Source organism: Columba livia, chromosome 23 (assembly GCF_036013475.1).
Source record: "Columba livia isolate bColLiv1 breed racing homer chromosome 23, bColLiv1.pat.W.v2, whole genome shotgun sequence".
Taxonomy (NCBI): Eukaryota; Metazoa; Chordata; class Aves; order Columbiformes; family Columbidae; genus Columba; species Columba livia.
The window spans coordinates 2,241,472-2,263,438 of NC_088624.1; the positions used below are offsets into that span (position 1 = coordinate 2,241,472).

Here is a 21,967-nt window from a genome sequence, read left to right on the forward strand (position 1 = left end):
GTGTCCGTCCTTGTCCTGCTGTCCCCTCGTGTCTTTGCCAGCACGCTGATCCAGGGGACGTCCTGCTGCCCCCCTGCAGGGTGGGGGGGTCCACACCCCATGTTTGTTGTCAATACACCCGTGTCCCCCCCAGCAATGCCCTGTCCCCTTGTTCCAGCCCAGCCAAGGGCATCTGTCCCCCCTGTCCCCCCCCAGCCATTCCAGTCTGGGGCGCGGAGCCAAAGCCGCCCTGTGCCAGCTCTTTAATTCCTCCGGTTTGGCTCATTTTGGGGAGAAAAAGAGGGTTTGCTCGTCTAGGGTACTAAACCCTCCTCCGGGTGTTAATAGGGGGGGTCTGAGGTATTAAGTGTGGGGGGGTACGAGATGTTAATGTGGGTGCTGTTCCCCCCCCTTTAGATGTGGGGAGAAGAATGGAGAGTTAAAGGGGGGGTCTACGGGTGCTGCCCCCCCTGGGTGCAAATGCGGGGAGGGTCTATGGGTGCTGCCCCCCCTCCGAAAGCGCATCCCCCCCACCCCGGGATTTCGGACGGGGGCTCCCCCCAGCGCCCCCCTCCTACGCAGCGCCTGGTGATGGGGGGCAAGCCCCGCCCCCTGGTGGGGGGGGGGCAGCCAATGAGCAGTCAAGGATTAGCATAAATCTCCTTCCCCCCCCGCTGGGCGGGACCGGCGGCAGCTGCAGGTGTCGCTGTCGCCGTCGGGTCGTGGCGCTGTCGCGACAGTGGCGGGGGGCGCATGACGGAGCCGCCCGGGGACAACGAACCGGCGGGTCCCCCCGAGCCGCCCCCCGGGGCCGGGCACGGCAGCAAGGTACAGGGCGGGGGGGGGGACACCGGGGATGGGGGAACCCTGCACCCCGCTCCGGGGCTCCCAGCCGCTTTGGGGTGTCGCTGTCCCAACCAGGGGGGGGTTCATCCCGGGAGCTGCCCCAGCTCCGCCCCCCCCAGGATCCCCGGGGTGGTGCAGCGAGGGGGGGCACACCGGGGGTGTCCCCCTCACCCGGGGGTCCCTCCGGCAGATGCAGCGGCTCAAGCGGTCACTGTCCCTGCGGACGCTGCTGCGGAGCAAGAGCGTGGAGAACCTGTTCCCGCGGGGGGGCGCAGGGCCCCGGGACCCCACGTCGTCCCCCCCCCCGCGGCCCCACGGCTTCCAGCACTACGTGTTCAAGAAGCACTGTCCGTGCGAGCTGTGCCGGCAGCTCATCGCGGGTGGGTGCTGGCCATGGGGGGGGCCCTGGGATGTGGGGGGGGTGCAGCCCCATAACCGTGACCGTGTGTCCCCCCCCGCTGCCCGCAGGGAACTCGCGGCAGGGCCTGCGGTGCAAGGCGTGCAAGGCCGGGGTGCACCTCTGGTGCTCCGAGGGGATCTCGCACCAGCAATGTCCCGGCAAGACGGTACGTGCTGCGGGGGGGCACGGCCCCGGCAGCCCCCCCGGGACCCCCCGGCGCGGGCCCGGCCCAGGGGCTGCGCACACGCGTGTGCAAGAGCCCCCCCGTGCACACGGGGGTCCCCAGCAGCTCCCCAGCTCTTCCCCCTCGACCCAGGATGCCCAGGGGTGCTGGGTGCTGCTTTTTCCCAAAATTCCCTTTTTTTTCACCAAAACCTCTGGGTTTTTTTCCCCCAAACCCCCTGGATCTTTTTCGCCAAAACCCCCGGTTTGTTGGGGTTCTTTTCCCCAACCCCAATGTTTTACCCCCAGGCTACCGCTTTCCACCGCAATCTCAGCTCGCCACTGCTGCTGCCGGAGCAGGGGGGCTCCGCTCAGGGTGAGCCCCCCCCAGGTGAGCCCCCAGCCCCGGCTGCCCCCGTTGTGGGTGCAGGTTGGGGCGGGGGGGGGGGGCCCTGACACCCCCTGTCTCCCCATCAGCCCCCGGTGTGAGGGTGGACCCGGTGTACGAGGCGCTGCGGTTCGGCACCTCCCTGGCACACGGCAGCGGCCCCACGGAGCTGCCCCCCGGCATCCAGGTACCCCCGGAACCGGGGAGGGGTGGGGGGGACACTGCGGGGTGTGGGGACCCCCCCGGAGCCCTCCCTCTGCTCTAGGGTGACAAGGTGGCAGCCGGGGAGGACAGCGGGGACACCCCCAGCGATGCAGGGAGCCCGAGTGGCAGCGGTAAGGGGGTGGCATTGGGGTGGGGGCCTCATCTGGGGGGTCAGGGCTGACTCTGTCCCCCTGTCCGTCTGTCCCAGCAGCTGTGACCCCAGCAGAGAGGGACAGTGTGGAGGAGAAGAGCCCCGGGCAGCAGGTGGGGGGCTGGGGGGGGCAGGATGGGGGTGAACGTGGGGAGTGGGCACTTGGGTGATGCCCGGGGGCTGTGGGACAAAGGGATGGGGTGTTGGGGGCTGTGGATGCTGCCATGGGGCTGGGAGCCATGGGGCAGGGCTGGGCGCCCAGTTTGGGGCCATGGGGCTGGAGCTGTGGGTCCAGTTTGGGGTTGTGGGGCAGGGCTCGGGCTGTGAGTCTGCTTTGGGGCCATGGGGCAGGGCTGGAGCTGTGGGTCCGGTTTGGGTCCATAGGGCTGGGGGTGTGGATCTGGTTTGGGGCCATGGGGCAGGGCTGGAGCTGTGGGTCTGCTTTGGAGCCATGGGGCAGGGCTGTGGGTCCAGTTTGGGGCTGTGGGGCAGGGCTGTGGGTCCGGTCTGGGGCCATGGGGCTGGGGGAGTGGGTCCGGTTTGGGGCTGTGGGGCAGGGCTCCTGTGTCCGCAGGCTGCCGGGGGGCCGGCGCGGTGGGACGGGGCCCCCATGTTCTCCTACGTGGCGCTCTACAAATTCGTGCCCCAGGAGCAGCAGGACCTGGCGCTGCAGTGAGTGGGGGAACGGGGGGCCAGACCCACACGGGGGTCAGCGGAGTTGGGGGCTCATCCCCACACTGCCCCACATCTCCCTCCCCCCCAGGCCCGGGGACAGGGTGACACTGGTGGACGACTCCAACGAGGACTGGTGGAAGGTCAGGGGGTCCGGGGGGGTCCGGGGGGCAGCGGCGCAGCCAGCGCGGGGGGCTCAGCGCGGTGGTGCCGCAGGGGAAGGTGGGCGACCGGCTCGGCTTCTTCCCGGCCAACTTCGTGCAGCGCGTCCGTCCCGGCGAGAGCGTCTGGCGGAGCTGCCGCGCCGTGCAGGGTGACAAGGAGAGGGGACACATCAGCCTCAGGGAGAACCAGGTGGGGGGACCTTGCCAGTGGTGGCACTTGGCTGCTCTGGGGTGCACCGAGTTGGGGCTGTTGTTGGCAGCGCCATGTCCCCTCTGTCTGTCTGTCCTAGATCTGCGTTGGTGTGGGCAGGACACAGGGGCTCGTCCGGGTGACAAGTGGCAGGAAGAGGGGGCTGGTCCCCGCCGAGGTGCTGACCGAGATCTGAGGGGCAGCGTCCAGCCCCCCCAGTGTCCCTGTCCCCTTCCCGGTGCCACCACCCCCCCCAGATCACCTCAGGAAGCCACGTCGGGGTGGGACTTGACCCCCAGAGCCTGTCCCCAGTGTCCCCATCGCTCGGGGTCCTGACTGAGGCACGGGCCCTGCTGGCGTGGGGCAGGGGACACGGGGGTGACAGGGGACACGGGGGTGACACTGCCCGCGGATGGGTCACCCACATGGCTGCTCACAAACCCTCACACGTGTGTGTGTGTGTGTGTGTGTGTGTGTGCACTAGCACGGGCGTGCAAATCCCCGTGCACACCCCAGGGCACACACCTGTGCACTGACACATGTGTGCCCTACGCGCACCTGTCCCTGTGCACCGACACGCTGTGCACACCTGTCCCTGTGCACCAACACGTATGTGCCCTGTGCACACCTGTCCCTGTGCACCAACACGTGTGTGCCCTGTGCGCACCTGTCCCTGTGCACCAACACGCTGTGCACACCTGTCCCTGTGCACCAACACGCGTGTGTTGCACATGCTCAGCGCACCCAAGCAATAACCCGCCCGTGCTCAGGCAGCGCCCAGCCCCAGAATCCTCAATTAAATTAATTAATGGCTGCTGCCGCCGTGGTGTTGGGGCCACCAGGTTGTGTTTTTCCGAGGGGGTGCGGAAGGGCCCCCCCGAGCTGCCGGGGTGTCTGTCCCCTTGTCTCGGCGCTGTCCCCGTGGGGTCCCACGTGCCGCCCGTCGGGGACACCGGCGCTGTTGTGTGAGTCACGGTGCACCCGGCCGCGGTGAGTCACCAACGGTGGAGCCACAGCGGGGACAAGGACAGAGCGGGCGCGGGGGGGGACACAGGGGTGTCCTGGCACAGGGAGGGGGTGGCAACACATGGGGACGTGGTGTGTGGGCACATACAGGACACTGGGGACAAGCGTCCCCTCCAGCCCTGTGCCCAGGTGGTCCCAGCACCTGTGTGATGAGGTGGGAGGGGGCTCAGTTCTATTTGCTGTGGGTGGGACCCCCCCACACCTTATAAAGCCCCCAGCAGGGGAAGGGGGCTTGTTGTCCCTCCCTGGGGAGGCTGTTCCCCCACCCCTGTGGCACAGGATGGTCCCCAGTGCAGGGACAGCAGCGTGTGGGTTCGGTAAGGAGCTGCTTGGGGTGCACTGTGGGGGTTGGGGTGAAGTTGGGGTGTCTGGAGGGACAAGACCCAGATGTGGGGGGGTTTGCACTGCCCTTAGCCACCTCCCATCTCGGCACAGCTACTTTTGGGGTGTTGGGGGCCCAGCCAGGCCCTTTCTTGGGGGGTTTGGATGGGCCCCGAGCCCCAGGACTGACCCCTCCAGTGGAGGATCCTGAAGCTCCAGCTGAAGATGTTGCGCAGGGACGTGCCAACCCCAGGAGCTGCTGCCTGGGCCACCAGGAGGGGTTTTGGGGTGACGGGGGAGCACCAGCTCTTCCCTCCCAGTTCCAGAAACCCACGAGAGCGCGAGCAAACACAAAACTGCGCGGGGGGGTCTCGGAGGCAGCGTTTTATTGACGCTCGCGGGTGTAAAGCACTATGTACACAAGACAGACAGCGTTTACTTCTTGGCCTCCTCCTCCTTGGAGAGGGTCTTGATGATCTCCTCCTTCTTGGCCTGCAGCCGCTCCTCGCGGCGCTTCCGCGCCTCCTTGGTCTTGGACCGGCGAGCCTCGGCCTGGTCGCTGCAAGCGGAAAGAGGTTGTGAATGCGCAGGAATAGACTCAAACAGCCTCGAGAAAGGGGTTTATCCCCAGCCCCGGTTTCCAGTGTGTGTGCACAGGTGGCCAAAAAGGCCACCAGCATCTGGCTTGTGGCAGCCACAGTGTGGCCAGCAGGCCCAGGGCAGTGACCGTCCCTGTGCTGGGCACGGGGAGGCCAAACCGCGAATCCTGGGGGCAGTTTTGGGCCCCTCACGCCAAGAAAACCCTTGAGGTGCTGGAGCGAGTGGAGAGAAGGGAACGGAGCTGGTGAGGGGCTGGAGCACAAGTGTGATGGAGCGGCTGAGGGACCTGGGGGGTTCAGCTGGAGAACAGGAGCTGAGGGGAGACCTTCTGATCTCTGAACTGCCTGAAAGGAGCTTGGAGCCAGGGGGGTCGGGCTCTGCTCCCCAGGAACAAGCGCCAGGAGCAGAGGAAACGGCCTCAAGTTGCGCCAGGGGAGGTTGAGGTTGGATGTGGGAACAATTTCTTCCCCAAAGGGCTGTGGGGCATTGGAACAGGCTGCCCAGGGCAGTGCTGGAGTCACCATCCCTGGAGGGCTGGACAGACGGACATGAGGTTCTCAGGACATGGGGCAGTGCTGGGGGTGGGGGAATAAAATCAATTATGCAAACTGCAGGACAGGACTTACGCCAAGAGCTTCTTGCGCGCTTTGTCTGCCTTGAGCTTGTGGATGTGCTCCATCAGGATCCGCTTGTTCTTGAAGACGTTCCCCTTCACCTTCAGGTACAGGCTGTGATACCTGCAGAGGCAGAAAACGGACTGTAAATGCTGCTGCAACTGTTCTATCCTCTCCGAGCAGGCACAGAACTGCTGGGGTTATGCGGGAGCAGCTCTCCGGTGCCTGGATATGGTTTATTTTCACCAAGGAACCAGCTGCAGGCGGCAGGAAAGGGGGATCTAAGCTGGACGTGGCACAGGACACTTACATGTGGCGGTCAATCTTCTTGGACTCCCTGTATCTGCGGAGCAGGCGCCTCAGGATCCGCATCCTCCTCATCCAGGTGACCTTCTCGGGCATGCGAGCGTTGGCCGTACCCTTCCTCTTACCTAGAGAGGGGAAACGCGGTGGCAATGAGGCCGAGCTGCTGCCAGCGGAACAACACGCTTCTGCTGAAGTGTTTAATCCTCTTTACTCCAGGAAGAAAACGATTAATGTACAAATTGTGCGTTTTTAGCCCCTTCCACAAGACTTTTGGAGATGATTGCTCAATATAGGCTTGTAGGTGGACCACGTAAAGCCCGTTCTCAGCGGGGAGGCAGCGCTTACCGATGCCCATGTGGCGGCCCTTGCGGCGGGCCAAGGTGTTCTTCCTGCAGCGGGCGCGGGAGTGAACGGTCACGGGTTTGCGGATGATCAGCCCATCTTTGATCAGCTTCCTGATCTGCTGGCCTGAAGGAAGAAACTCTGCGTTCAATGTACGTGCAACAAGAGGACACATGGGGCAAGCACAGGCTCCAGTCGGGGCTCTACGAGGAGGATCCAATGCAAAGGACATGGCAGATGCTCCCAAATCCCCCTCGCGCTACTGGAGTCGCCCCGTTCCCCTCCTATTTCTTCCTCGCTCGTTATCTGTGGACACCACGTACCGAACCCACCACTTGAACCCACCCAGCAGCACCTTCTTGTCAGTGAACTGGGGAACTTTAGTAAACCTGCTGATGGATTCCTTTCCATTTCAAGTGTCGGAATTTCACAGTATCACAGTATGTTTGGGATTGGAAGGGACCTCAAAAGATCATCCAGTCCAATCCCCCCATGGAGCAGGAACACCCAGATGAGGTTACACAGGAAGGTGTCCAGGCGGGTTGGAATGTCTGCAGAGAAGGAGACTCCACAACCCCCTGGGCAGCCTGGGCCAGGCTCTGCCACCCTCACCGGGAACAAGTTTCTTCTCAAATTTAAGCGGAACCTCTTGTGTTCCAGCTTGATCCCATTACCCCTTGTCCTATCATTGTTTGCCACCAAGAAGAGCCTGGCTCCATCCTCATGGCACTCACCCTTTATATATTCATAAACATTAATGAGGTCCCCCCTTAGTCTCCTCTTCTCCAAACTAAAGAGCCCCAGCTCCCTCAGCCTTTCTTCATAAGGGAGATGCTCCACTCCCTCCAGCATCTTGGTGGCTGCGCTGGACTCTCTCCAGCAGTTCCCTGTCCTGCTGGAACTGAGGGGCCACAACTGGACACAAGATTCCAGGTGTGGTCTCCCCAGGGCAGAGCAGAGGGGCAGGAGAACCTCTCTGACCTACTGACCACCCCCTTCTAACCCACCCCAGGTACCATTGGCTTCCTGGCCACAAGGGCCCAGTGCTGGCTCATGGTCACCCTGCTGTCCCCAGGACCCCCAGGTCCCTTTCCCCTACACTGCTCTCTAATATGTAGTTTCCCAACCTACACTGGAACCTGGGGCTGTTCCTGCCCAGATGCAACCGAAAAGCTTTCACCCCAGCCAAAAAGCTTCTTCCTGCATCCTGACACGTCCCTTTTCCCCAGGGCCACAGAAGGGTGCGGAGCGCCTGCGGGCCGCGATTCACTTACGCGAGTTGGCGTTGGCGATCTCGTTGGTCTCGTTGGGGTCCAGCCAGACCTTCTTCTTGCCGCAGCGCAGCACGCTGGACGCCAGCCGCTTCTGGAGCCGCAGCATACTGAGGAGAACAGCGCCCGGCTCAGCCCCGCGGCACCGAGCGAGCAGCCGAGGGCCGCAGGGCCCCGCTCAGGCTGCGCTCCCCTCAGCGCGGCCCGGCCGCCATTCCTCCCCCTCCCCCGCGCGGCCCAGCCGCCACTCCCCACCCCACCCCCAGGCCTGAGGAGGCCGCAGCCGCCTCACAGACCCCGGAGCCGCCCCGCAGCGCGGTTGGGAACCCCCCGCTGTTGCGGCCCCCCCGACGGTCGCCCCCCCGCTCCCCGTGTGGCCCGCGGAGGTGGCGGAGCGCAGCGCTCACCTCATGGCGGCGGCCGCGCTGAGCGGAAGAGACGGCGGCACCGGCCGCGCCCACAGCCGGCGCCGCGGGGAGTGGCACGTACCACCCCGCGCCCGCCCCGCTCCGTTCCCGCGAGCTCGGGGAGAGCCCGAAGCGCAGGGATAAAAGAGTCGCCGTGGGGCTACGCGTGGGGAAGGGCAGGAGGGGTGCAGGGGTCCACTCGCGACGTGGGGAAAGAGACGCGTTTAGCTCCTCGCCCCCCCCACTTTGCAGCAGGGTGGTACAGCCCGCGCCGGCGCGGTGGGGAGGGGGCCGGGCGGGCTCCGCGCATGCGCGGTGCGGTGCGGGGGGCACGTGGGTGGGGGAGCTGGGGGGAACTGGGAGCACTGGGACGTTCAGTAGCTGCGGAGATTAAGTTCTTAGGACGTGGATTAGTACCAGGGGGGCTTAACTGGTCTCCATGATCTTGAGGGTCCTCTCCAGCCAGACTGATTCTATAATTTTAAATGGCGTCTCCATTTTTCCCCGTGTTAGTCTGCAGCCATTCCCTATTTCCCAAGAAATCACCCCAAAGAGCAGTGTGGCTGCCCAGGGGTCGTGCGGGGAGCTCTGGGATCTCAGACCCTGCTTCGTGTCCACACATGGGTTGAGTTCCACCGCTTCTGTGGAAAATAAAGGGAGATTCTTGTATGTTCCGGTGCAACAAGCTCTTGATCGGGGCGGCAATGGGGCTGACACACGAGCTGGATGTATCTGAATGGGGATGTTTCATGGGTGTCCCAGCCAGAAAGTGCCACAGCAAGGCTTGAAATGGGCCCCGTGGCAACCGGTGGCCTTTGTGTTGGAGAAACGACCCCAAAAAGTGCTGGGGCCTCCCCAGCAACAGGTTGGCGAGGAGTTCCTGGTAAAGGGAAAGCTTGGAAATGGTTAATGTATAGATTGGAACTGCCGTAAAAACACCATGGCCGAATCCCCACTTTAAATCCGACTTGTCCACCAAAAACGATGCTTTTTAACCACTCGGATGTTAACTAAGCACCCAAATCCGTAATTTTGCAGCGGTTCTTTTCCCTCCTCCCTTCAAACGGCCGAAGCTTGGGGGTGAAACCCCAAAGTCCCCCCGTTAAACCCCCAACAAGACGCCGGCGGCTCCTTGGGAATCTGGCGGCCGCGGCACAACCAACATATGGTGCGAGAAGAGGAGCCGCTGGCAACAGATTTCTGGTTCGTTTTGGGGGAAAAACACAGATAAACACAGGCTTTTGCTGTTTCAAAACCCACTCGGCGTTTTCGGAAAACAAACAGCAAAATCCGAAGGCTCCCGAGACCGGAGAGCGGTTGGGTTTGAGTTACCGGCCCCGGAGCGGCTCGGGGGTGTTTTGCTGCTGGAAATGGATGTTTTGTGAAGTTTTTGGCCCGTTGTGTGGGCTGGGGGGGGGACAAGGGGGTGCGTGTGTCACCGAGACCTGTGGAAGTGTCACCCTGTGCTCCCATGTGTCCCCTTGTCCCCTCTGTGCTTCCCCGGGGTGAAGGGACTGGTGGGACCCCAAAGCTTTCAGCCCAGGTGGGGATGATGCTGCTGGTGCAACCCCCCAAAAAAAAAGTCTAGAGGGACGCTCCAGCCCCCCCTGAGATTTTTGGGGGACCCACCACCCCCTGGGGTGACATTGGGTGTCTTGTCTCCGCCGTTTGGTGACAGTTAATGACGGTAACGAGGCGGCAGCTGTTCCGGCACATTGTCCCACAGCAGGAAAACACCCGCTCGGGATGGGGGGGGACAAGGGGGGGCTGAAGGAATGTTGAAGTTTCCAACAGCCGGTGGCAGCTCCTGCGGTGCCGTTTGTGTGGGGTGAGCGTGGGGGGCTCAGCCCCATCCTGCCGTGGGATCAGCCCCCGTGGGTTCTCTGGGGGGGGGGGGCAACAGGGACCGGGGGGTGTGGGTCACTCTGAGGCTGCGGGATCCCAGCTGGGGGGGGTAAAAGGGGAAATCTGGGGTTTGGCGGGGGCTCTGGATTCCCCAGCCTGTGGCACATCCCACTGCAAGCCCTGATTTTTGGGGGGGGGGGACGACACGGCCGCCCCTGTGTGTCCCCCCCAGCCACACAACAGCCTGGGGGCCCCGTGCCCCCCCATTTATCTTTTTTGGGGGGGGGAGTAGCTAAAGGCTGCAGTGGGTGCGCCCCCCCCATTTAGATCTTCATCACCCCCCCCCAGGGGAAGGAGCCGCTGTGGGGGTACCCGATGTGGGAAGCGGGGGGGGCTGCATCCCCGCACCCCCATCCCTCTGGTTGGAGCGGCGGGGGCGGCCGCCACCATCCCTCGTGTCCCCCCCGCCACCATCCCTCCCCACTCCTCCTTCCTCCTCCTCCTCCTCCTCCTCTCGCTCCCGTCACCGCGGGGGCCAGGCCTTGGGCTCCATCGTCACCGTCATCATCTTGTCCCTCTCTCCGTGTGTGTCTGTGTGTGTCCCCCCCCCCGCCCCGAAAACCCGCCGAGCTCCATGGTGCGGGAAGGCGACATGGCCCGAACCCCTTACAGCTCCACGCAGGACATCCAGATGGACGTCTTGGACAACGCCACCCTCCAGGTGACACCCCCGGGGGCTTGGGGACAAAGCCGTGGGGCGGGGGGGGGTTCGTCGGTACCCTCGCGCAAAGCACGAGCGCCATCAATCCCCCCCCCCGCACCCCTGCACCCCATAACGGGGGTGATGCAGAACAGGGTGCCCCCCCATAACCAAGCTTGCCCCAAATCCTTCACCCCCCCCCACCCTCATGACACCAAGGGAAGGGGGTGTCCAGCCCCCTGATTTGGAGAATGTGGGGGGCTCTGAGCCGCTTGCTGTGTCACTGCTACCCCCCCCCCCCAAAAAAAACCACCCACCCCCGGGGTTTGCCCACGCTGGGGTGGGGAGGTGGGTGCTGGGGGGGGGTGTCGTGTGCATGGGGAAACTTTTAAGATTTGGGAAAACTCTGTCCCCCCCCCCGCCATGTCCCCTTCACCCGGGGGGGGCACAGGGAAGGGGTGTGTCCCTGGCTGGTCCCAAATTGGGGGTGCACCGTGGGCTCGTGGAGCACCTTGTCCCACGGTCTGGCTGGGTGCTGACCCCCCCACGGCAGCCTGGGGGGGCATCAGCCTTTTGGGGTGACCGTTCTTTTGGGGACACACACACACATGCCCTGGGTGCAGCGCTGGGTGTCCCCCCCACCCCAGGGCCACCGTCCCCAGCCCAGGGACCATCACCGAGTCCCAGCCACATCCATCCCCTGCTGGGAGCCGTGGATGGGCTGGGGGGGCTTTAAGGGGGGGCGATGGACCTAAAAATACCCAACGCTGCCCAGCGTGGGGACCCCCCACCCCCGGCTGGTGGCAGCTGGGCCCAGCTGTCCCCTGAGACAGTGGGGGGAGACAGCCGCGCTTGTCCTGTCATGTCCCAGCCTCTCCCCCCCCCCCCACAATCTGTCACCCCCAAGGAGGAGCTGCAGGGGGGACAATGGGGCAGCCCCGTAACATCCAGTTCATCCCAGCACGAAGCACTGGGAGAAGTGGGGGGGTCCTGAGGGTGGGTGCTGGCTGGCGCTGGGGGGGGTGTCCCCAATGGTGTCCCCTTCCCTGCCTCAGTTTCCCTTCTCTCACCCCCCAGGAGCCGGGTTTTCTTGCAGGGTGGGAGGACGGAGCACCCCTGGCTGTTGGGGCTGGGGGGGCGCAGAGTTGCCCCCCAAATGCTATGATTCCAGTGCTCCCCTCTTACCTCCCCCTTTCTTTCCCCCCCCCCAGGGCAAGTACAGCAAACGCAAGAGCCGCTTCAAGCGCTCGGACGGCAGCACCTCGTCCGACACCACCTCCAACAGCTTCGTGCGGCAGGTGGGCGCTGGGGGGGCACAGCAGTCCTGGGGGGGTCCTGCCTGCCCATGGCACCCCTTATGCTCCCCAATACTGAGCTGGGGGCCCAGGTTTGCACCCACACCTGGCCTGGGGGGAGCGCAGGCATTGCAGTGGCTGAGTGCCCCCCGTCCCCGCTCTGCCCTGCGCTGGGTGCTGGGGGGTATTAACTCCGCCATATTGACATAATTTGGGGTCCTGTACCCCTCCTGGGGGTGCTGGGTCGGGGGGGGACACCCCCAGCTGCCACCAATCCTGCCCTCCCCAGCCCCATCCACCCCTTAGTGCCGCAGGTTTGGCAGCGGCCCCTGTGCCCCCCCCCGGCCCCCACCCCCTGCCCGGCACTGGGCTAAATATACCCGGGGGCGGCCGCGAACGTCCCCGCGCTGAAACCTGACCCACGGGTGTCCCAGCCCGGCGCCCGCGCGACCCACTCGCCCCCGGCCCCACCGCCATGGACATGGCCACCAAAGACCACCCGGCCGCCCCGGTGAGCGTCCCCCCCCGCCCGCAGCCCCCCAAACCCACGGTGTGCCCCCCAGCGCCCTCCCACCCCCACCCGCCCTCATGTCCTCGGATATGGGAGGGACTGGGGGTGGTCCCAGGAGCTGGTGGGACCCTTGGGGTCTGTGGGTGTGTGGACCCCCAGTGACCCCCCACAAAAGTCCCTCCTTGGGGCTGGGGTCTGGGGAAGGGTCAGCCCCCCAGCAGTGGCTGGAGGAGATGGGGCAGCTGGGTTCTGCCCTGTGGCTTTTGGGGAGGGTCACTTGGGGGGCTGTGGCCCCCGCCCTGCCAGGGTTTGGAAAGGAGGGGGCACAGTGAGGATGGGGGCTCCGGGGGGGGGCTCTGGGGGGTTTTAGGGCCTTATAGAGGGGTGGTAGGGAGCAGCCCCCCCCCAGGGGTGGTTGGTGACGTTACTGTCCCCACTGGGCCTGGGGGGTGAGCAGGGGGTCCCTGACCTCCCCCCACACCGAGCTCTGGCCTTATCTTGCAGTGACCCCGACTCACCCCATAGGACCCTTCCCCATTGCTGTGGGACCCCCATGGTGGGGACAGTGCTGTCCCCAGCTCTTTCTCCTGAGCCGGGGGCAGTGGGCAGGCATGGGGGGGTCCTTGTCACCTTCCCGGCTGTACCGGGCGGCGCGGGGCCGGGCGCAGGCGCGGGCGCGGTGTCACGTTCCGTGCCGGAGCGGTGGCAACAGCTGCGCCGGACCCGCCGTCACCCCGGGGGGTGTCCCGGGCAGGACCGGGGGGCGGCTTTGGGGGGGGGCTGTTTGTCCCCAGAGACCACGGTGATGGGCACCAGCCCTAGAGAGAAGATGCTGGGGGGTGTGGAGGTGGCTGCGGGGTCGGGTTTGGGGCTGGGTTCGCTGTTTTCGGGGGGGGACGGCGCAGGTTAACCCCGCTCCCCCAGGGCTCGGCGGAGTCGTACACCAGCCGCCCGTCGGACTCGGACGTGTCGCTGGAGGAGGATCGGGAGGCGCTGCGCAAGGAGGCCGAGCGCCAGGCCATGGCGCAGCTGGAGAAAGCCAAGGTGGGAGGGGGTGATGGAGCCCCCCCGTGTACCCCCCCAGGCCCCTCCGCACCCCCTGCCCCGGCAGGACGGGACCCGCTATAGGTCCCAGGCACAGGAACCCCCCGCGCTGTCCCTGCTCGTGGTCCCCGTGACATCCCGTCCCCTCCAGCGGTGACACCTGGGTGGCACTGGGAATGGAGCGGCGGCTACTGGGTGGAACTGGGAGCCTGGATGCCTGGGTTCTCCAGCCATGGTGCCTTGGCTATGGCACTGGGATAATTAGCTAGTGAGCCCCTCGTTATGCTCTTCATGAGGAGCTCTGCTGTGCTGTTTGGGGGGCACTGGAGGACTTGGGTGGCTAGAATGAATTTTTTAGAGAATTCCCTTTTTTTAGGAATTCTTTGGACTAGATGATCGTTTGCTCCTGGGGCGGCGTGGCCGCAGCATCCCCCAGTGTCCCCAGAGTCCCCAGCATCCCCAGTGTCCCCAGTGTCCCCAGTGTCCCCAGCGTCTCCAGCATCCCCAGTGTCCCCAGCATCCCCAGTGTCCCCAGTGTCCCCAGCATCCCCAGTGTCCCCAGCATCCCCAGCGTCCCCAGCGTCTCCAGCATCCTCAGCGTCCCCAGTGTCCCCAGCATCCCCAGTGTCCCCAGTGTCCCCAGCATCCCCAGTGTCCCCATTGTCCCCAGCATCCCCAGTGTCCCCAGCATCCGTAGCATCCCCAGTGTCCCCAGCCAGTCACACCAGTGCTGCCCCAAGGGGACAGTGGGTCTCGTTACGGGGGGATCTCGGTGATGTGGGGTGGGGTTTGATGCCGAGCTCTCTCCTCTCGGCAGACGAAGCCGGTGGCGTTTGCCGTGCGGACCAATGTCGGCTACAACCCATCGGCCGGCGACGACGTGCCGGTGCAGGGCATGGCCATCTGCTTCGAGCCCAAAGATTTCCTGCACATCAAGGAGGTGGGGGCCGGGCCGGGGGGGCTGGGCTGGGCTGGGGTCTCTCAGGGGGTCACAGCCCCAAGGGTGGGTTTTTGGGGGTTTCAGGCGTTTTTCGCCCCTTTCCCCCATGCAGAAGTACAACAACGACTGGTGGATCGGGCGGCTGGTGAAGGAGGGCTGCGAGGTCGGCTTCATCCCCAGCCCCGTCAAGCTGGAGAACATGCGGCTGCTGCAGGAGCAGAAGATGAGGCAGAACCGCCTGAGCTCCAGGTGGGACTCATCCCTGACTGTCCCCCCCGGGTCCCCCTGGACCCCCCATCCCACCCTCACCCGCATCCCCCTCTCTGTGCTTCTCCCGTCCAGCAAATCAGGGGACAACTCCAGCTCCAGCCTGGGTGACGTGGTGACCGGGACCCGCCGGCCAACCCCCCCGGCCAGCGGTAAGAGCGGCCTGAGCTCCAGCCGGGGGGGCCTTTCCACCCCCCAGCCCCTCTGGGTGCAGGCAGGCGGGTACCCCCCGAACAGGGACCCCTTCTCCTCTGCTCTCCCCCTCCCGTTCCCACCACCCTCCTGCTCTTCCCACCCCCTCCATCTCCATTTTTCCCTTCTTCCATCACCATTATCACTGTTCTTTCCTCCTGCGCGGCTCCGGCTGCCCCCCCGTCCCCAGGTGCCCTGGACATGCCTAGCTTTGCCTTTGACCCCGATGAGTTAGAGGAGGAGGAGGAGGCCATGGACACCCACCGCTCCCCTAAGAGTAGCGTGAGCAGTGTCACCACCCCCCCCGCCCACAACAAGCGCATCCCCTTCTTTAGGAAGGTAATGGCACCTCTTGCCCCCCCCCGGCCCAGCTCGCCTGCTGCACCCTGCCTGCCCTAACACTGCCTGGGACGGCTGGTGGGGGCACCGCCGGGGGCATGGGGGGCTGCCTCCCCCCATGGGTCATGGGGTGGACCCGTCCATCGCTGTACCCCGGCGTGGTCCATGGGATGGGTCAGTCCGTGGCTGTACCCCCCCCCATGATCTATGGGATGGATCAGTCCGTGGCTGAACCGCCCCCCCCCGTTGTCTATGAAATGGATCAGTCCGTGTCTGATCCTCCCCCCGTGGTCCCTGGGATGGATCAGTCCGTGGCTGTACCCTCCCCCCATGGTGCATGGAATGGATCAGTCCGTGGCTGTCTCCCCTCATGGTCCATGGGATGGATCAGTCCGTGCCCCCCGCCTCTCTCCCCCCCGTGTGCGCATGGTGTGTACCCGCACTGCTGCTCTCGTCACCCCCGCGACTGGGAATGGACCGTTCCTCCTCCCCCACAAAATGGGCAGAACCTGGAGGGGTTCGGGCTCAACCACAGTCCAGCCCGGGGGGTCACCAAGGGCTGGTGGGGGCGAGCCCCCCCATCCCACCCTCTAAGTCCCGCAGAGCCCTCGCTCACACCCCAAATTTAACTAAGAGCAGAGCGATGCTTTGTGTGAAACACGCTTATGGGGCAGCCCCCCGGGGGGGACACTCATCCCCTGGGGGGGACACGCATCCCCAGCCCAGCTCGGTGCCCCCACCCGCGGGTAACACGCATGCCTTGTTTGTCTTCTCTCGCCCCCCCGGCCCCGTGCGGCCTCTCGGGACGTAGCGAAGCAGAAGCAGAAGTCGGTGAGTAGCGTCAGGACCCCCCGGGAGGCCCGTGGGGAGGGATGGGGTGTCCCCCGCTTGCAGCCCCCCCAACCCCCAGAGCTGTCCCCCGTGTGTGTCCCCGTCCCCGCTGACCCCCCGCTCTGTCCCGCAGGCAGAGCACGTGCCCCCGTACGACGTGGTGCCCTCCATGCGGCCCATCATCCTGGTGGGGCCATCACTGAAGGGCTACGAGGTGAGGAGTGGGGGGCACGGGGGGGGCAGGGCCTTGTGGGGGGCACCCGGGGGGACCCCAGCCCCCTGCTGTCCGTCCGTCCCTCCCCAGGTCACGGACATGATGCAGAAAGCCCTCTTTGACTTCTTGAAGCATCGCTTTGATGGCAGGTGAGACGCCAGGGGACCCCTGATCCCATAGGGGCACCCCTATCACCATGGAGCACCCCTAAAACTACAGGGGGAGCCTCTAAGCCCGTGGGGGACCCCTAAACCCTTATGGGGCACCCCTAATCTCATGGGGGTCCCCTAACGCCAGGGAAGACCCATAAGACCACGACGGGAGTCCTTAAACCCATGAGGGACCCCTCATCCCTTGTGGGGCACCTGTAAAACCCCATGGCGGACAGTTAATCCCATGAGGGGACCCCTAATCTCATATGGGTCCCCTAACCCCATAGATGACCCCTAAAACCACAGGGGGAGTCCCTAAGCCCATGAGGGACCCCTAACCCCTTGTGGGGCACGCCTAAAACCACAGGGGGAACCCCTAACCCTGTGGGAGGGTCCTCATCCCATGGGGGTCCCTTAACCCCATAGAGGATTCCTAAAACCACAGGGGGAGGCCCTGAGCCCATGGGGAACCCCTAACCCCTTGTGGAGGACCCCTAAGACCACGAGGGGAACCCCTGACCCCTGGTGGGACCCCTAAAACCACAAGGGGAACCCTAAATCCTGTGAAGGACCCCTAATCCTATACGGGACCCCTAGTCCCATGGGAGACCCTCAGCCCTGCCCTGTGGTTCTTGCATTTTGGGGGGGGTCTCTCCCAGCCCCAACTCCAGGCAGTCCCGTGCACAGGGTGGGAGGAAGGGGGTGCAAAGAGGGTCCTGTCCTGCCCCCCTCAAGGAGGTGTGTGTGTGTTTTCTTTTGGGGGGGCTGCACCCGCTGTCGCTGCCCCCACCCCCTGGTGCCCCCTCGGTGCGGCAGGATCTCCATCACGCGGGTGACGGCCGACATCTCCCTGGCCAAGCGCTCCGTGCTCAACAACCCCAGCAAACACACCATCATCGAGCGCTCCAGCACGCGCTCCAGCCTGGGTAAGGGGGCGCAGCCCCCCCACAACGACCCCCACCCCCCCAAGCCTCCATCTGTATCAGCCCCGCAGCCTCTCGTCCCATTACCCGTCCCCCAAGGGTGCTCGTCCTGCCTGCGCCGTGGGGCTTGGCGTGGGGTTCACCGCCACGGGGCGACTAACACGGGGGGGACCTGTGGGTCCTGTGCCCCCCCCCGGCCGGTTTGACTCAGTGTGTCTCCCCCTCCTCCCCTTTTATCTTCTCTCTGTTGTGTTTTTCTTTCCTTTTTCTCCTTTCCTTTGGGTTTTCTCCCCTCCGCGCTGCTTCCTTCCTCCCCTGCTCCTGATACAGATGTCTTGGGTATGTAGCTCGGACCCCCGGCAGCCCCCTCCCCAGCTGCGGGGGCAATGGGGGACACGTCCCCTCGTGTCCCCATCCTCCCTGCCAGGCTCTGGGCCACCCTGACAGAGTCTGGGGGTTGGGGACACCCTAGTCACACAGCCCCACTGATCCCCAGACCCCAAATGTGTGTGCTCCCTTGGTCACCCAGCTGGGATCCCACTGCCACCTCCCATCTACAGTGACCCCCCGCCCAGTCCGTATGGGTGATGCTGGAGCGGTCAGATCCCAGTACTAGACCGCTCTTGGTCCTGTCGCTGTCCTGTTGTCCCCACAGCCCCCACGTGCTCACCGTCCCCCCGCGCTGTCCCCCTGACCCTCGCTGTCCCCCTGTCCCCGCAGCCGAGGTGCAGAGTGAGACCGAGCGCATCTTCGAGCTGGCGCGGACACTGCAGCTCGTGGCCCTGGACGCCGACACCATCAACCACCCGGCCCAGCTGGCCAAGACCTCCCTGGCCCCCATCATCGTCTACATCAAAATCACCTCTCCCAAGGTGGGTGCAGCCCCAGAGCGGGGGGTCAGGGGTGGTGGGGCCGGGTCCCTGTGGCCACCCCAGGGTGTCACCTGCTGCCCCAGGTGCTGCAGCGGCTGGTGAAGTCCCGGGGCAAGTCGCAGGCGAAGCACCTCAACGTGCAGATGGTGGCATCCGACAAGCTGGCGCAGTGCCCGCCCGTGAGTGTGCCACGCCCTGCCACGCCCTGCCACGCCCCGCCACGCCCCACCACGCCCTGCCACGCCCTGCCACGCCCTGCCCCTCCCATTGGCCCCACCCCAGTCTATCGGCTCCACCCTTGGTTCAGAAGCCCCGCCCTGCCCCATTAGCCCCGCCCTTGTCTATAGGCTCCACCCTACATCCAGAAGCTCCACCCTGCCCCACCCTTTCCCATTGACCCCACCCTAGTCTATAGGCTCCGCCCTGGCCTATTGGCCCCGCCCCAGTCTGTAGGCTCCACCCTGCATCCAGAGGACCTGCCCTGGCCCATTGGCTCTGCCCTTGTCTATAGTCTCCACCGTGGCCCTGCACTGGCCCATTTGCTCCGCCCCAGTCTATAGGCTCCACCCGAAGTTCAGAAGCCCCGCCCTGCCCCATTAGCCCCACCCTGGTCTATAGGCTCCACCCTACATCCAGAAGCTCCACCCTGCCCCACCCTCTCCCGTTGACCCCACCCTAGTCTATAAGCTCCGCCCCAGCCTATAGGCCCCACCCTTGGTTCAGAAGCCCCGCCCATTGGCCCCACCCTGCCCCGCCCTGCCCCACAGTCTCCTCCCACCGCCAGGAGATGTTCGACATCGTGCTGGACGAGAACCAGCTGGAGGAGGCCTGCGAGCACCTGGCCGAGTACCTGGAGGCCTATTGGAAGGCGACGCACCCCCCCAGCAGCAACCCCCCCAACCCGCTGCTCAACCGCACCATGGCCACGGCCGCCCTGGCCGCCAGCCCCGCGCCCGTCTCCAACCTGCAGGTACAGGTGCTCACCTCCCTGCGCAGGAACCTGGGCCTCTGGGGGCGCGGGGGGGCCGACAACACCCCCAGCCCCCCCGGAACCCTCGAGGAGCACGCGCTGTGACGTGGCAGCGGGGACACCCCCGGGATTGGGGAACTGCAGCCCCATGGGAGTGGGACCATCCTTGGGATTGCCCCCCAGCCGGGGACTTGTGGCCCCCGCGGGGGTGCTGCAGCTCCCCAGGGGTGGGACTGTCCCTGGGATCGCCCCCCACCCGGGGACCTGCTCCCCCCTGTCCCTGTTTGGGGGCACCCTGGGGATCTGCTCCCTGCCTGGGGCGGGGGCCATCCCTGGAGTTGGGGTCCCTCGGGGGTCCTGTGCCCCCCACCCCCCCCCAGGCCTGGAGCCCCCCTGGGGACTGCCCCCACCCCTCCCAGGACCCCCCCCCCAGGGCCCCCTGAGAATTCAGGATTTCTCTGTGCCTCCCTGGGGGCTGCTGGGGTGCAGGACCCCCCCACGGCCTCTCCAGAGCTCGGGGGGGCTGTTGCAGAGCCCCCCCCCACTGTGGCCTTCACAATGCTGAGCCTGGGGGGTCCACAGCATCCCCGGGGGTCCACAGCCCCCCCAGGACAAGGGGCACGGGAGGGACGTCTGTCCTGTGTTGTCTGTCGCTAATTCTTCCAGCGAGCAGGACGCCGGCGCACCAGCCCCCCCACCCCGCAGCCCCCCCCATGCTGCTCTTCCCCCCCACCCCCTCAACACCCCCATGCTGCCCCGGTGACCCCCCCGGTGCCGTTTGGTGACAGGCTGAGACCCGTTGCTGTCATGTCACGAGTGAGCGGTGCCATAGGGGCAGACCAGGCTGGGCAGGAGCGCATGTGCCCCCCCGCCATCCCCACAGCTAACCCACCCCCCCACTAACCCCCCACCCGTCTGTCTGTCCGTCTGTCCCTCCTTGCACGGTGTGGTTGATTCTCCTAACCAGGGTCCGTACCCGGTGCCGGGGGAGCACGGCCGCCTCCGGCAGGGCCCGGCCGAAGGGGGGGGCCACGGGCAGGGCCCCCCCGTCCCGCCGGCCCCCCGCAGCCTGTCCCGCCAGGACACCTTCGACTCGGAGCCCCCGGGCGGCCGGGAGGACTCGTGCTGCATGGACATCGACATGGACCCCGGGGACGAGGAGCCACAGCCCCCCCCAAACCACCAGCACCCCCCTGGTGCCGAGGACGAGAGCCGGGGGCCGCGGGGACGAGCCAAAGGGCAGGACCGCTATGGCCCCCCCCGCCCCGCCGGAGCCCCTGGAGCAGGGCGATGCGGGGGGCTGGGGCCAGGACGTTTACATCCGTTAGGGTGGGGGGTGCCCCCCCAGTGTTGGTTTTGGGGTGTGGGGAAGCCCCACCGGTTGCCTTTGTGCCCCCCCCCCGAGCCTAAATGTGCTGTAGGGAGCCCCAGCTTTGCCCTGGGGGCTCCCCCTGCCCCACTCATTGCTGTGGGGGGGTCACCCCCCCACCACAGCCCCCCAACATCTCACGGTGCCTCGGGCCCTCCCCACCCCACAGGGAGAGCAAGTGACCAAAGGGGACCCTCGCGTGTCCCCGTCCCCTGGGCACAGGGTGTGGGGGGGCCGTGTGTCCCCCCCATGTCCCCCCGCTTCTCCATGGTGCTGTTTGCCACAGGGGGGACCCCTGGCCTGGTGGTGGCAGTGGGGGGGTCCCTGTCAGCTGTCCCCCCTCCAGCCAGTGCCTGCAGCCTGGCACTGCCCCCCCCGCAGGGCTGTGACCCACAGCCCCCCCGTGCCCCCCAACAGCTGGGGGGGGGTGCATGCGTGTGGTGTGGCTTTGGGGTGCCCGCCCCGGGGTGCTGCCTGCCAGGGGCGGGGGGGCAGTTTGCATGTGTTTGCCTTGGAGGGGCTCTGCCTGAATTTTGGGGTGGGGGGGGCAAATCTGAGCCAGTCTGGGGGGGTCTAACACGTGCTAACAGCTGCCCAGCCTGGCCTGCCATGGCAGCAGCCCAGGGTCCCTCTGCCCTGGGGGAGCCCCCATGCTGCCCCCCCTTTCCCTGGGCACACTGGTGTGTGCCAGTTCCCCCCCCCGCCACATCTGTCCGCTCTCAGTCCATCCGGCTGTGTCTGTCCGTCTGTCTGTGAGTCTGTCTGTCCATGTCACCCCCCCCCCCCCCAGCACTCCGGGGCATTGCCTTGTCCCGCGCCCACCCCGAGGTGTCCCTTGTCCCCCCTGTCTCTGTGGGGGTGACCACACCAGGGTGACCCCCCCCAGGGCGATGCTGGGGGTCCCTGGGGTTGCTGCCTTACCCAGACCACCAGCCTTGCAACCCCACGCCAAGGGGGGGCGCTCAGGGGCACCCAGCTGCTGCCAAGCTGCCTCTGCCCATTGCGTGCCTCAGTTTCCCCCTTTTCTTGTGGGGGGGTGGAACTCAGTGTCACTGCCCGCCAAGTGCTTTGAGACACACCTGCCCCCGCAGCAGCCGGGGTCTGGCCAGTGGGGCCCCCCCACCCCGGGCGGAGGAACGTCCCTTATTTATGTCACTCCACAACCTTTATTTAAAAAGACTCGACAAAGTGTATTTTATTTATTTATTCTCATGGGTGTGTGGGGGGACTCGCCCCCCTCGCTTGGTTCTTTGTAATAAACATTTCGGTGAGACCTGCCCCCCTTGTGCCTGGTGGGGTCTGTGGGGGGGACACACGCGTGGGCGCAGCTCTGCGGTGACCCCACGGCTCGTACCCGGGGGGGGGACGGAGCTGGGACCTGCCCGGCTCCTGGGGAGGGACGAAGCCCCGGCGCAGGATTTGGGGGGCTCCTGCTGCCCCGCTGCCGGGGGGACGGGCAC

General features: G+C 65.7%; 3 protein-coding genes across 9 annotated transcripts; 2 read left to right on the forward strand and 1 right to left on the reverse strand.

Moving 5' to 3' along the window:
* The first annotated feature begins 636 nt into the window (after positions 1-636).
* Positions 637-3,983, forward strand: STAC2 (SH3 and cysteine rich domain 2). Of its 2 annotated transcripts, none has more exons than XM_065039458.1 (11): positions 637-807; positions 1,016-1,205; positions 1,294-1,391; positions 1,697-1,763; positions 1,865-1,962; positions 2,041-2,110; positions 2,191-2,243; positions 2,705-2,802; positions 2,894-2,945; positions 3,019-3,156; positions 3,257-3,983. In XM_065039458.1, the coding sequence occupies exons 1-11, from the start codon at positions 733-735 to the stop codon at positions 3,350-3,352; spliced, it is 1,035 nt and encodes a 344-aa protein (XP_064895530.1). In that variant the 5' UTR covers positions 637-732; the 3' UTR covers positions 3,353-3,983. The 2 variants fall into 2 exon arrangements, with proteins under 2 accessions (XP_064895530.1, XP_064895529.1); XM_065039457.1 differs by having other exon boundaries at positions 639-807; positions 1,697-1,778.
* An 889-nt stretch (positions 3,984-4,872) lies between these two features.
* Positions 4,873-8,192, reverse strand: RPL19 (ribosomal protein L19). The gene is made up of 6 exons (XM_065039459.1): positions 8,044-8,192; positions 7,640-7,746; positions 6,369-6,491; positions 6,028-6,148; positions 5,730-5,840; positions 4,873-5,062 (listed from the first exon to the last, which is right to left on the reverse strand). Exons 1-6 carry the CDS (start codon positions 8,046-8,048, stop codon positions 4,939-4,941), a joined length of 591 nt encoding a protein of 196 aa, XP_064895531.1. The 5' UTR covers positions 8,049-8,192; the 3' UTR covers positions 4,873-4,938.
* Positions 8,193-9,995: 1,803 nt separating this feature from the next.
* CACNB1 (calcium voltage-gated channel auxiliary subunit beta 1) lies at positions 9,996-21,785 on the forward strand. Of its 6 annotated transcripts, XM_065039450.1 has the most exons (14): positions 9,996-10,609; positions 11,800-11,886; positions 13,319-13,438; positions 14,256-14,378; positions 14,491-14,627; positions 14,721-14,797; positions 15,988-16,007; positions 16,141-16,221; positions 16,312-16,370; positions 17,190-17,299; positions 18,017-18,168; positions 18,252-18,347; positions 18,953-19,138; positions 20,106-21,785. In XM_065039450.1, the coding sequence occupies exons 1-14, from the start codon at positions 10,523-10,525 to the stop codon at positions 21,261-21,263; spliced, it is 2,493 nt and encodes an 830-aa protein (XP_064895522.1). In that variant the 5' UTR covers positions 9,996-10,522; the 3' UTR covers positions 21,264-21,785. The 6 variants fall into 6 exon arrangements, with proteins under 6 accessions (XP_064895522.1, XP_064895527.1, XP_064895528.1 ...); XM_065039455.1 differs by lacking the exons at positions 15,988-16,007; positions 20,106-21,785 and adding an exon at positions 15,028-15,176 and having other exon boundaries at positions 9,999-10,609; positions 18,953-20,090; XM_065039456.1 differs by lacking the exon at positions 20,106-21,785 and having other exon boundaries at positions 10,004-10,609; positions 18,953-20,089.
* The last annotated feature ends 182 nt before the right edge of the window (positions 21,786-21,967 follow it).

Bases quoted from the DNA above. Each gene is read 5' to 3' on its own strand.
- STAC2 (XM_065039457.1), top strand. From the start codon at position 733: ATGACGGAGCCGCCCGGGGACAACGAACCGGCGGGTCCCCCCGAGCCG. The intron at 1,206-1,293 runs GTGGGTGCTGGC...CGCTGCCCGCAG, and splicing joins GTGCCGGCAGCTCATCGCGG to GGAACTCGCGGCAGGGCCTG. The intron at 2,111-2,190 runs GTAAGGGGGTGG...CTGTCCCAGCAG, and splicing joins AGGGAGCCCGAGTGGCAGCG to CTGTGACCCCAGCAGAGAGG.
- CACNB1 (XM_065039450.1), top strand. From the start codon at position 10,523: ATGGTGCGGGAAGGCGACATGGCCCGAACCCCTTACAGCTCCACGCAG. The intron at 14,379-14,490 runs GTGGGGGCCGGG...TCCCCCATGCAG, and splicing joins ATTTCCTGCACATCAAGGAG to AAGTACAACAACGACTGGTG. The intron at 16,008-16,140 runs GTGAGTAGCGTC...TCTGTCCCGCAG, and splicing joins CGAAGCAGAAGCAGAAGTCG to GCAGAGCACGTGCCCCCGTA.
- RPL19 (XM_065039459.1), bottom strand. The intron at 6,149-6,368 runs GTAAGCGCTGCC...TCCCCTCTCTAG, and splicing joins GGGCCGCCACATGGGCATCG to GTAAGAGGAAGGGTACGGCC. The intron at 5,063-5,729 runs GTAAGTCCTGTC...TTCCGCTTGCAG, and splicing joins GCGCGCAAGAAGCTCTTGGC to CGACCAGGCCGAGGCTCGCC.